Below are 14,118 nucleotides of genomic sequence, written 5' to 3' on the forward strand. Positions count from 1 at the left end.
CAGATGGGCAGGACGGAGATGTTCAGTCCCTGAGTTCTGACCCAGGCAGTTGCTGCCTGACCAGCCTCAGGAGGGGTGTGTGCACAGAGAACATGCCAGGAACACGTGTTGCTTCCGGGCTGAGACATCAGCCTCAGTCTCTCTCTGAGATGACCTTCATTAGAGCCTTCAAATTTCCACGTATCCTCCTTTCCTGAGGCTTGGAGCAAGCCAGTATAAGCCTCCCTTGTTTTTCTCTGCCTCTCCACGACCCCCTTGTTCCTACTCATATTCCTTGGAACAAGGCTGGCTCTGTTTTACCAGACCAGTGCAATGGAGGAAAGAGAAAACCAACTCATACCTTGGAAGATAACCTCCTTTCTTTCTCCCACTGAAAACTATCCCTCCTGCCAAACCAATTGAATTTTGTATCCTATGAATTTCTTTCTTTTCTTTTCTTTTCTTTTTTGACGTGACCAGAGTCCTCCTAAAGTGAGCTATGTGGTGTGGGGTACTGGGGATGTTGCAGGGAGACTAGGGAATCATTGGGGATGAAAGTGACACACAAAGATTTTGTGTCCAAGCCACTGGGATGACCTTTGAGTGTGCCTACCTGTGTGCATGTATGTGCATACCCATGTGCATGCACGGGCACATACTTGTGTGTGCATGCCTGTCTGTGTGCATGCCTGTGTGTGCACATGCATGCATGTATCTTATGGGAAGTTGGGTGGTGAAACAGCTTGAACTGAAGTCATTGCCAGAAACCCAAAGATCTACTTACAGAAATATTTTCTGTTCAGCAATTGCCTTGACTATGTTGATTCAGATTACAGTGGGGAAGTGCAATGGACCATCAGAGAATGAAAAATATGATTTGATGGCTTGGACCCCCTTTGGGAAGAAGATGATGTGAGAAGATAATGTGGGTTATTTAGGTGATATTTCTTTCCAACCAGGGATGAAAAGATTAGAGAGTTTCTCTGCTTTTAAGCTGCCTTTGTTCAGGAAGGTGATGCACTTCCCCTACCTGTTAGGTTCATTCTGTCATGCCAAGAATAATGCCTGGTTCAGATAGCTCAGTAACCATTGTGCTTTTGTCCTCTCAAGTCACCACGGGAGCCATGCTGGGAATTAACGGGGCAATGGAGCTGCTTTTCAAGGTCATCACCCCTTACACCAGGAAGCACACTCGAATCATCAGGTACAGAGTGCTTCAGTGAGTACTTTTGCCGTTTGTGGGTGATCGCCACAGAGATAGAGATGGTGGGGATGGCCTCATATGTGTTCTCGTGGCGCGTCCAGCGCCCTTGGGCGATGACTCCCCGCTGTGCAGGTGTCGTACAATGACTTTATTGCATTGATCGGAAGTTGCACTCCCCCCACCCACCTGTCGTTTCCTCCGATCCTCGCAACAACGCTGAGCGGGCATATTATTATCCTCGTTTTCACACGAGGAGCGAAAATCTGGGAAGAGCCTCATCCACAGTCACAACGCTATGAGAGGCAGAGCTGGGGTTTGTATCCAGATCTTTCCGACTTCAAAGCCTAGGTTTTCTGCCTGAAGACTTTGGTTCTTTACTCATTGCAGCTCTGCCATAGTGAGTGGAGTCCTTAAAAGACGGTCCAGAAGTGACAGGGAAAGGTGACATTCCTCAGGGGCCAGCCAGTTAAATTTCTGGGCCTTCGAGTTGTCCATCACAGTTGTGGGCTGGTTTTCAGATGTGTTTTATGATTGGAAAATGAAACTCTACCATTCTCTCTGGCGTGCTAGAGTGGAGTGAATCACCGACTTAAAAAGGGAGATGGTTAGACATGAAGGCGTTAGAGATATTTGGAACCATTAAGAGCCGTCATTTCTGGGAGTGACTCAGCAAGGACCTTGAAAGAATATTAGAAATGATTCAGCCAATTTTCAAGATATATGGGGTTGCTCGGCAAAGTAGCATTTCCATGCTCAGCTATGATATTCTCTGCAACCCAGCATCAATCTTAGGCTCCTGTTCCACCCGAATATTTTTCTCTTGGGGTCACCACAGTAATGCCATTATCATCCATTCTCACCTGCAGCTCTCTACACAGCATTCCTAGCATGAAATACATTATATCTCAGCAAAAAAAAAAAAAAAAAAAAAAAAAAAAAAAAAAAAAAAAAAAACCCTCATCAAATGTATTGAGAACTACTGGGTAAGACAAAGTTTGGTTGATTTCTTTGCTGTAAGACTTCTCAAAGCCCTTGTCAAGCCAACACACACTCACAATATCTGAGGTGGGTCCATAGCGTGCCCTGTGCTAAAACTGATTTGGCTGGGAAACTATTTTTGTTTGGTGGCTACCTTTTCTTGGGAGTCAGCGTTCTATGTACCTCATTTTAGAAACCTCCCATCAAAGAGCAAATGTCTTACAAAACGTGATTCAACTAAATTCTACCAAGTCCTCCTCATCCAGTTAGGACAACACTTCAGGGTCACAGACTCAGTAACAAACACAAAAAATTAACTTGTGACTATCCTGTCATTGGACTTCATTTCCATCTTAAATGTCCATCTTGGTCTCTGGGGGGAGGTCTGACTTGGCTCTGGATAGTCTGGTTTTTATCATCGTAGTGGGTCTTTACTGCTGACATCTGCAGTCTTCACCTGTGCCTTGGCCACTAGTCCATGAACCTTTAACCCTATTCACACGGCCTCTTCTTATCTGCTGCTGTTTCCATTCATTTGTTTGGCAGCTCAGGAACCTGTGGTTGCTTCCCCTACATCATGTGAAAAATCTACAGGGCGTAGCTGGGCCCTTCCTGTGCGCCTCTTGTTCGGTCATCTCTTCTCTGCTCACTTGGGCGCTGTGTTATTCTCCAGGGAGCCCTTCCCGGCTAAGCTTGGCACCAGGCCCCTTCCTTCTAGGGCCCTCTCACCTTTAATTGTCGTTCACAGACGTCCAAGCCTGTAGAACACTTTTAGGAGTTTATTTGGGCCAAACTGACAGCAGTTGCCGGGAAGCAAAATCTCAATGGATTGAGAACATGCCCCAGAGAATAGCAGTTTGCAGCTTATTTTCTACAGGATAATCCAAGGAGACGGAAGGAGGGTTACGTGAAATCCACCGGCGTTAGGTTAGGGGGTGGGAGAAAGCAGATCAGGCGAATCTCTGGGGTTGGATAAAAAGTAAAAAGAGACACATATGTCTTTTATGTTGGTGGGTATGGGATAGTTAACAGTAACTCTACACCACATAGAGGAGGCATGTGGGGAGCAAGATGACCATGAGGGGTTCTGAGGTCTTGTTTCTGGTGGGAGACTGTGCTCCAAGGGGTCTGGGAGAGTCCTCTAACATTTCCAAGGTGCGTTATCGCAGAGGCAAAAATACATAAATAGGCTCACTGAAGGTAAAGATTGACCTTTGCCCAGGAAGCTACAGGCCAAGGACTCAACTGCCTGCTGTGCTTTGCCTTTGTTAGGAATTTTTATGTTCAGATCATCCTACGTAGTTACTTTTGGTCTCTAAGTTGATAAGGCTGCCACGCAGGTGTCCCCTGAAGTTGTCAGGTTTAGCATGTGGCCCCTTTTTCATCCACATTGTCTTCCCCATTCAGGCAGCAGACGGGAGTAAGTGACAAAGCACTGAAGTCCCCTTCTCAGAGAGTCAAGCTTGTCACTTTATTGCTCTTCTTCTCTGGCAGGGGGAGTTGAACTTACCCACAGATGTGACCCAGGTGCCTTGGGAAGGTGGGAAAGTGACACCAGGGATGTTTCCAGTGACAAAAGGCACCATCAGGGACCTCAGGCCTGTTTCTGCATTTCTTTCCTTTTTTTTCCTGTAAAATTTGGGCAGCATAATTCCTCCCCCAACACTTTGTTAAAAAAAAAAAGAAGAATGTTCATAAAAGCCTTACTTCTAATATTAAAAAAAACTGGAAACAATCTCAATGTTCATCAGCAAATGAATGGATAAACTGTGGTTTATTTCTACAGTAAAAACTGATCAGCAATAAAAAGGATAAGCCATTGGCATGAGCAACAATATAGCTGCTCATGTCCCCTAAAATGCTACTGTGGGTGGATGGAAGCAAGATATATAAGCATGCATATTTCATGTTTCCATCTGGGTGAAGTTCTAGATCAGGCAGAGTTAGTTTACAGCGGCAGAGGACAGATCAGTGCTTGCCAGTACCGGGGTGGGGGCAGCTTCCTGTTCCTGAGCCGAAATGACAAACAAGACGTCTGTGGGAGACCGGCTTCCTCACCACCCATTGCAGGGGAGCCGTCATTGTTGCGGTGTTCATATGTGCCTTGCCTGGTGCTAAACTCCCAGCGTGTCGTATCTCACGTGATTCTCTACTCTGCGAGGCAGTGCTGTTCCTGTCCCCAGTTTTACAGGGAAAAAAAATTGAAGGTGAAAGAACTTAAATAGCGTGCTAGGATTTAAGTAAAAGCTCTGGAATTTAAACCCTGTCTGATACAGGAGCCTTAGCTCTTAAACCACCACCCAAGTGTCTTACACAATCTATTTCCAGCATTTTATTTCTAAACTACCATTATGTAAGGCCATCATAAGCTGTTAAAGTTTGTTTAAATTTCTTTTGCTGTCTAAATGGCTCGTACTTGTGGAACAATTTGCTTAATGATAGAGGAGCCTTTCTGCTCAATGGAATGGCTATTTCCTCTCAAAGGCCAAATAAATGTGTGTTCCCTCAACCTTTGAATTCTCTCCCAGAGCTGCCTTGCTTTCTACCTTACCCTCCACCCCCAACAGCAAGATGTGGACAAAGGTGTTAAGGTCAGAAGACTTGTACCATAGCCATCTTTCTAGATCACCCTCGAAGGAGGAATAGCAAGTCCTAACTCCTAGGTTGGTCACTGGTGTTAAGAAACAAGGTGTAAAATGTTGTGAGCTTTGTTGTGTGTAATACCGGTAATTGTTCTTAGTACAAATACTACTGGAGCCTTGGCCAACTGCTTCAGATGAGGCAGCAGAGCTGGGGGAGAGTGTGAAGATGGGGTGTTTCGGCCAGGGCTCACCTTCTCCCCTGAACTCCATCTCCAGAGGAATAACTAAGATGCACCCAGTGCGTTCTCCTGAGCTCCACTTGGGTGCTGGAACCAGTGGGTTTGAAGGGTCTCTGGGAAGGGGATGTGGTCCCATGTTAGGAGACACGGAGAGCCCTCTGGAGGGCCGCCCTTGGAGGGCAGCAGGCTGCGGACATTATCCTAGGACACGTGTGTAGGAAGCAATGCCCAGTGCATGTCACTGTTTCCGCCTTGCCCTGGAGATTAGGCCTGCCCCACTTCCCCAGCACAGACCTAAAATTAGTCCTGCAGCTGTCCCCTGACGGAGCCCTGTCTCCAGATCGTACTCAGGGCAAGATTGATGCCTCAGGGCAGAGGCACGCCCTTTCCAGAGGGAAGGGGCATGCAGAGCAATGTCACTGACCCTCTGTGCCCTCATGCCAGCCCTCACTCCCAGGGAGGCGCTGGCCCAGGCCTTGCTCACACCCCAGATTCCCACCGTGCTGGCAGTTTCACTGGCATGCATTGGGGTTGGCTTGCGCCAGCTTCCTCATGATGATCACCTTTGTCTGAGCTGGTTTGGTCAGACTGCCACGCTTCCTGCAGAGCACTCACGGATGTGTCTCTGCCTCTGTCCATCCTCATGGTTTGTTCCTCCTCTCTTCTCCCTTTCTAGCTCATTCTGCCCACATGTGGCAGGCCCCATGCTTCCTCAGTTCTTGCCTCATCAGCTTCCCCTCCCGAGGAATGGCTCTGCTGCCTGATTGAATGGTAGATGCTCTCCCCGCTCTTCAGGCCCTACCAGACAGGAGTCTTCCTTGCTCCATGTCCCCCAGCACTGTGTGCAGCTTTCCCATGACTACATCGGGTTCAGCTTGGCACCACCGTGGTCTGAGTGTCTCCTCTCCTCCTAAGTTCTAAATTTTCTACAGGTTGAAGTCAAGTTGTATTTATCTAGCTGTTTTCCATAGGGCCTACCCAAGGGCCTGTGTGGTTGGCTTTTAATTCAATTCAAAAAATATTTTTTGTGAATGAGCTCTCTAATGATGAAGAAAAGTTGCCCTGACGGTGTGTCTCAGTGGGTTGGGCATCGTCCCACAAAGTGAAAGGTGGCCAGTTTGGGTTTGATTCCTGGTTAGGGCACACGCCTGGGTTGCGGGTTTGGTCCCCAGTTGGGGCATGTGCAGGAGGCCACTGGTGGATGTTTCTCTCTCACATTGATGTTCCCTCTATTTCTCCTTCCCTTCCTGGTTCTCTAGAAATAAATAAAATCTTTAAAAAAAGAAAAGCCAGCATTTGCTGGGTGGATGTTATAGTAGGCGCTTCATTGTTATTATCTTGTTCTCCCTTGATCCAATGCTGACTCCAGACTTGGGGCTCCACGATGTCCGAACACATCTGGGAAATGATGTCACGGGCTTGCCAGGAGCGCTTTCTCACGTGAGGGTCTCAGGTGCCTCTGGGAACTCATTCTGAGAGTGTGAGTCTCACTCACTGGAGGGAAGGAACAATGTGAACTCTTCCATCTCTTATTTGCTGTTGTTTGGGGAACTGACAAGACTGGCTGAAGGGAAAGTTCTGGGCTTGGTGGCTACCGGGGGCAGCATTCACATTAACACTTAGTTTGCTGTTAGAGATAGGCTTCCAGTATTTGGTTTGGTGACCAGTTCAGCTGGGGCTTTAGAAATTTAGAGAGAGGGGAGCTTTTTATAGAACGAGGGAAGGAGAAATGATACTGGGCCAAGGTGAGCTAGCTCTTGGTAGCTTGTTGCACTGTAGACAAGCTTGTTTATCGCCGCTACAACTGTCTTTGTTCCAGTCGCTAAGTGAGAAAATTTACTGAGACAAAGATGGATGGCTTGTCTGTGACTAACTCATCTTGTGACCTTAGAAAAGCTGTGTTTGTTTTGTGTCTCAACGCCTTCTGTTGGAGCGCTGCCCTTGTTCTCTCATTTCTAGGAGGGGCCGAGGATTTAGGTGATAATAACAGCCACATCCACTGTCTGTCTACCTGGTGTTTCCACCTCCCTGCAGGTCCTGTTGGATCCTCACACCGTAATTCCTCACCAAAACTTTGAAAGCTGGGTTCCTGCTGTTATCATTAGTATATCTCCCAGGACTTCAAACCCTGCTGCCTGGCCTTCAGAAATATCAGACTCAGTCAGCAATGGGTGGTTATTCCTAACAAGGGCTGGCCCTTAAATACCATCGTATTCCCCGACATTGCACCACTCACTGGGAGAATGCAGGACTGCCTGCAAGCTGAGATGCCACCTTTGTGCCTCACCTTGGTCCTCTCTGCGGCTTTCCCGAGGCCACCAGAGGTCGGGAAGCCTGTCGTTCAGGACCTTGCTGAGGAGGGATCTCCAGGATTCTCACCCCGCAATGTCCTCTCAGGTTTTCAGCAGGGTCCTCATGCTGTGATTTCTACTGTTTTGGCTCACGGGACTTCTAGGGGTCTGGGTTTCTATGGGCCTGTGGGCTCGGAGGCTGTGTGCTCCCCTGGGTTTAAACACCTTGGCAGCAGTGGAGATGGATCTGTTGGGTCCCAAGTAATCCTCATAAGCAAATTCTTTAGCTTAGTCTCCCGTTGTCTGTCCCAGCAGCTCCTTGAGCTTAGCATAGTGTTAGATGACCTTCTCCTTTCAAAGCCCCGGTCTCAGGGCAGCTCTGCCATCTGAGCTTTGCCTAAGTGTGGGATTACTGGGCCTGGCTTCATTGGCAACTCTTTATGGTGATTTCGTCTTCAATTTACAAGCTATAAACAGTGTCCTGCTCCTTCTTTCCCTCCCCTCCAAATTGCTGCGCTTTCCCAAAGCCAGGACTTCTGGGCTTTCTCCGACCATTGCTCCATTCTCCTCCCTCTGATTCTAGTAGCTGACAGATGAGTGGAGACTCAAGCAAAGCTAATGGGTTCCCCCAGATCGTGAATGATTGGATGACTCAGCTGCTTTGTCACTGAGACAAAGAAGCAAATTTTCCCCTTTCTCAGAATAGCTTCTGAATCCCTCCCTGGGCATTCATTTTCCCCTCCTCACCCTCATTAATGGCTTTGTAACTTTGCTGCTCTCTGTTCAGTATAATTAGACTCTGTGAGCTCCAGGGCATGGGCTCACATTGGGGATTCAGAGGCTGTGTGCTCTACTTGGTCTCAAATACCTTGGAACAGGAACAAAAAAAATTCTAGTCCAGCTGCCCAAGTGCTGACACTGGGAGTGTACAACACAGGCTCAACTTACTGACAGTGATTAGTTTGTTTGCCACCTGACTCCGAGCTAGTAGCTGATGGCAGAATGAATAGTTTCCTACATGTATTAAACCTTGGCAACAAGGTCTGTTGGTTTAAATCCCTTTCATCTTCCTGGGAAGCCAGTGATCTCTCCCTGATTAGAGCAAGTCATAGATATTTGAGTCATAGAATCTAAAGGTAGAAGTTCCTTTGGGGTCTGCCGGTCCAACTTCTTTATCTTACAATGAGGTCGCTGAAACCCAGCGAGGTCAGACCAAGCCTTCCGTCCTAATTTCAAGACATTTGTTTCTCTGAGTTGCTCTACCAGTTGATGTAAAATGAACATGCCCTGAACGAGGGTGTTTAACACTTGACGACATTCTTTGTGCCGTCTTGGTGCCAGGCATGGGGGCTTGAAGACAGGAGGCGCACCCTGCCCTCGTGCTGCTGACAGTGGCAACAGTAACAGTGCAGAATGGTGGGAAGGCCTGTTCTGACCCAGTGTTGGGCTTGTGAAATGGGCTGGCTTCCTGTTCTATGGAAATGTCCTCATGAACACCTTTGTCCACGGAGGCCCTCGAAGCCAAGCAGGAAGGGATTCTGCTCTGGGCCCAGGGCCTCAGGACGCCCCCACTAAGGAGCGATTCCTTGAAATGCATGAAGTTCTCCTCTGTTGGCCAAGATGGGCTGGGGCTGGCTGTGCCATCTAGGTGGGCTTCTGGCTCTTGTTTCTCCTGCTTTGGGGTGCTGTCTGACCTCCTGCCACCTGATTGAGGTCACCAGATGCCTTTAGGAGGGAGAGGAGCACTGCATCTCATGCGAACGAGGTAGCCTTGAGACCCCACAGCCAGTGCCTGGCCCCGGGAAGACGTCCAGGAAGTGGGGTAGCTCCCACTGCCTGGTGAGCTCTTCCCTCCTGAGCACAGCGGGGTCGGCAGGCATGGCGTGGCTGCCGTGCTGATTTTTAGGCGAATGGTTTGTATAGACAGAGGCTCCGGAAACACCCAAACAAAGCTTCCTGGGCCCTTCATATCCTGAGGTGGCCCTGCATGTACCATTACCTGCCTAATGAGGGTTCTTTTTGTTTATTTTTATTTTTATCCCCCCTGGAGGACCTGCTCATTGATTCTAGAGAGAGGGGGAGGGGTGGAGAGAGAGAGGGGGAGGGGTGGAGAGGGAGAGGGGAGAAACATTGACCTGGGAGAGAAGCGTCAGTCAGTGGCCTCTCAGAAGCTCCCTTACTGGGGCCCAAAACCATGACTTAGGCATATGCCCTGACTGGAAATGGAACCTGCAGCATTTCCGTTTATGGGGTGACACTCAGCCAGCTCAGCCACACCAGCCAGGGCCTGGTGAGGTTTCTTTACCAATACCACGTTTCCATCTTTTATCTGCTGACGCCTGGATCGCCCATACTTCTCTATGTATTTGCCCCCAGTTTTACTCCGGAACCTGGAGGCAGGCTCTTCGGAATTTTCACTTGCCATAGAAGTTACTCTGCTGGCCCAGCCCGACTCAGCACGGGGCTTTTCAAAGAAGTGTACATCTTCCTGAAAATCATACCCTCCTCACCGTATTTCCTGCCCACAGACGTGTGGGACAGGGGATTTGAAGGACTGGGTAGTGGTACAGAAGGACCCTTATCAGTATATTCCGTCGTGACCTTCACCCTTTGCTTTCAGGAAGGTGATGTTTCTCCTAGGCCATTACCAAATTCTTTGGGGACTGATTCCACACTCAGACATCAGAAATCATAAAGCATGTGGGGAGGGAAACGCACTGCTCTTCCGGTGGGGCTGCGAGTGGGTGCGGCGTCTGGATATGTACCCACTTAGCAGAGACAAGCCAACTCAAGTAGCTGGAAAGGAAGGGGTGAAAAGGAAGCCGCTGTGTGGATGTGTAGCCATTAAAAGCTCCCTGCTTTGGGGAGTTTAGACAGACATTGCAGGATGGAAACGGATGGGAGCCTTTCTGTCTAAGTCCAATTACAGTGCTAGTTTAATATTAATCTCCTGTGAGCATTACTTATATCCATCTGAGCCAATGAGAAAACTGGCTCAAGACAACAGATTGCCTTTTAAAAGAAGAGAATTCTTATAGATTAGGTTTGAATTTCTTCCAGGTGGTACATAGTAGGTACAATGGCATTCAATAAATGCCATTGTAATGAATGAACAGTCGTTTTGGCTTGTCTGAGTTACACTCTTTTAAGCATTTATTCATTTAGTAAGTATTTTGGGGCGCTTGTTATCAACAGAGATGTGTGGGCTTTGGGATGGAAATGTAGCATCTTTGTCCTCACGGGGTTTCCGATGTTTGCACACACGGGTGTGCAACCAATGAGAAAAATGCCGCAGCGGGAGGTTGTGCAAAGGAAGAGGATCTTCGTCCACCCAGGAACTGGCAGGCACAGGTTGAGTGAGAAGGCAGCTTTTGGTTTGGAATAGGGAAGGAGTTTCTGCGTTAAGGTTGTGAAAGGATCACCTTCCAGGCAGACGTAGAAACAAATGTAAAAAATAAAAAAGAGTGTAAAGCGTAGTGGGTGTCTATGTGGCTGGAGTATGTGGCAAAGGAGGAAGGCCAGGGCGCTCACACAAATTGGTCTGGAACATGCTAATACCTTACAGGCAGTAAAAGAATGCAAATGTATGGTTTGCAACTAGGGACTGGAAAAACTGATAAACTCATAAAAATATCCAATTTGCCAGTAATCAGAGAAACACAATTTAGATCAAGAGACCAGTTTCACAAACCAGAGCAGCAGAGGTTTGGAGAATGATGCTATTTATTGTTGGCGAGGGTTCAGTGTGATGAACTCTCGCGTGCGCTGCTGAGAACTCAGGTTGGTTAGACCTTCCTGAAAACAGTGTGGTGATGTGATGTGCATCAGGATTTTTTTTGAAAGTTCTCGTTCCTTAACCCCATTTTGCCACTTTTGAAACCTGTCTAAAAGAATCATTGAGAAAGGTGAATGGAGATTTAGGCACAAAAATATTACAATCATAGTTTTATTTATAATTGGAAATATTATAACCAGAAAAAGTTTGATAACAGGGAATGCATCGTAAAAGCGATATATTTATACATTATAATATTATGTAGCAATGCACAAAATAGATTAGGGGTGATGTTTGCCAGTGGTAATAGCTTATGATAAAATATTGAATAGAAAAAGTAAGGTTCAAAAGTTCAAAATGCAGTGTAATCTCAACTATTTAAAAATATACACTTGACTGCTGCTTCAGGCCAAGGTGGAAGAACTGAGGTTAGACTTATCTTCCTACCTGAAAAAAAAAAATAGAGCTACAGATAAAAATATATAAGAAATATTTTTAAAGATACCATCAGGCAATGAAGGACGGTGAGCACTGAGAGGTGAGCCTTTGATTATCACGGTCACTGTCCTAGGAGAGCTCCCAGGTTGAAGTGCAGGGAGGGGCACCCTGGTACAGCCTCGTACTTGGCCTGAGGTGAGGGGGTGGGGCAGAGAGTCTGGGGAAACCCAGGTGCTTAGACTTGATAGGACGGACTGCTGTGGGAAGGGAGAGAGCTGCCCAATGAGAGCAAACTCTGCAGATCATCAGAGGTTCCCCTTCAAGTATTTATTTAGTTGAAAATCGATCAGTGCACACTTGTAGGGAAATTACACAAAGCCAGAGAAAGACCACCTTTGAGGAATGGAGGGAACCATGCCTGGTACTCACACGGAGCTGGAAATAATGGATGGTTCTGCACTTCAGGCTGGGAAGCTTCATGGTTTGTGGGGCAGAGAACACGGAACAATACACAGAAGAACCTTGCTTCAGTACTGGGGAGCAGTTAGCTTTAAAATGAATAATGCTCTGGCCCTGCCTATCGCATGTTAAAAGAAAGACCTGGCCAGATAAAAATGGTTTCCAAGAAGCTTAACTGCATCTTAGAATAGAGTTTCAGAACATTTATAGGAATACAAAATATTTAGCACTCAATAAAGTAAAAGTCACAATATCTAGAATCCAATAAAAAATTATGAGGCATGCAAAGATACAGGAAATTGCTACCCATAGTGGAGGGGATAAATCATTACATCAGAAACACCCCGGAACTGGAACAGATGTTCGCATTATCAGGCAAGAACATTAAAAAGTTATCTTAACTATATTTCATATGTTCAGAGTTTTAAGTAAAGAAAGAGAAGATGCTAAAAAAGACCCAAATTAGACTTCTAGAGATGAAAGCCACAGCATGGAAGAGGTTAGTAAAATGGATTGTAGTAAGGCAAATTAGACGTGGCAGAAGAAAAGATAAGTAAACTCAAAGACATAAGAACAGAAAATTTCCAAAACAAAGCACACAGGATAAAAGGAGAATAAAGGAATAGAAAGTAAGAGGAAGGAGCCCCAGTGAATCACGGGACAAGTTCAAACAGCCTGTCATACATACATGCGACTGGAGTCCCTGGTGGGACAAGGCAGGTGGGGACAGAAAACTTAGGAACAAATAACGGCTTCAGTAAACCACAAGAGACCTGAAGAAAATTCCTCTAAGACGAATCATAATCAAATTGCTCAAAACCAGTGATAAAGAAAAAATCTTAAAAGCAGCCAGGAAAAGAAAAAAAAAAGACACATTATGGACACAGGAACAAAGATAACAATGCAACAGATTTCTCTTTGGAAACAATGCAAATGAAAAAGCAGTGGGGCAGCATCTGAAAAGTATGAAATTCTATATGTTATGCACCTGAAAACAGAGCTTCAAAGGAAAGTAAACACTGATATAACGGAGGGGAAGAGCAGGTATATCCATAAATCGTAGTTGAAGATTTTAATAACCCTCTTTCAACAGTTGATAAATCAGTAGAGAGAAACAGCAGAATATGTATTATTTTCAAGTGCACATGAAATATTCACCAAGATAGACAATATTATAGGCCATAAAACCAGTTAAAATAAATTTGTAAGCATTAAGGTGATATAAAGTATGTTCTCTGATCACAATGAAATTAAACTAGAAATCAATCTTGAAGAGCCCCCACATTTTGGAAATTAAATAACATACGTCCAAAGAACCCTTGGGTTGAAGAAGAAATCAGAAAATAGAAAATATTTTGAGCCAAGTGAAAATGAAATGTAACATATTAAAATCTCTGGGATGCCACATAGTTGGGGGAAATTTATAAACTATGTGTTATAAACTGTATGTTAGAGTAGAATAAAGGTAGAAAGATATCTAATTAATGACCTCAAATTTCATCTTTAAAAAAGAATATCAAAACCCAAAGTAAGTGAAAGAAAGGAAATAAGAAAGATCAGAATAGAAATCAGTGAAACAGCAAAAGAAAAGCAATAGAGAAAGATTAGTCTAATCAAAAGCTTATTGTTTAAGAAGCTCAATAAAATTGTTAAACTTCCTATCCACATTGATCAGGAAAAAAGACGGAGGAGACACAAATTACCATTATTAGAAATGAGAGACAAAATTGCTACAAGTTTCACAGATGTGAAAAGGATAAGATGAGAATATTACGATTAACTTTGTGCCAATAAATTTGACATCTTAGATGCAGTGGAGAAAAATTCCTTGACAGACATGAACTACCAAAGCTCATTCAAGAGCAAATTGATAACCAAAGGCACCCTGTGTTTATTAAATGAATTGAGTGCATCCCCACAAAAGTCCAGTTTCAAATGGCTTTACTGGTGATTGCACCAAATATTTAAAGAATAAATACTAGCAATTCCACACAAACTCTTCCAGAAAATTGAGGAAGAAGAAATACGTCCTAACTTTTTCTGTGAGGCCAGCATTACCCAGATAAAAGACTTTACCAGGAAAGAAAGCTGCCAGCTAACATTCTTATGAATCGAGATGCAAATATCTTTAACCCAATTTTAGAAAATCCGTATCAATTAATCACGACCAATT

The 14,118-nt window shown here is 45.5% G+C and overlaps 1 protein-coding gene across 1 annotated transcript in view; it reads left to right on the plus strand.

The window, feature by feature from the left end:
- Window positions 1-14,118, plus strand: part of AGBL1 (AGBL carboxypeptidase 1) — a 470,051-nt gene that overhangs the window by 44,053 nt on the left and 411,880 nt on the right. Inside the window, exon 5 of the mRNA XM_045196586.2 lies at window positions 1,090-1,183. Coding sequence (XP_045052521.2) covers window positions 1,090-1,183 — 94 coding nt within the window. The remainder of the gene's footprint in view (window positions 1-1,089; window positions 1,184-14,118) is intronic.

The sequence above is a fragment of the Desmodus rotundus genome, chromosome 10 (assembly GCF_022682495.2).
Source record: "Desmodus rotundus isolate HL8 chromosome 10, HLdesRot8A.1, whole genome shotgun sequence".
Lineage (NCBI taxonomy): Eukaryota > Metazoa > Chordata > Mammalia > Chiroptera > Phyllostomidae > Desmodus > Desmodus rotundus.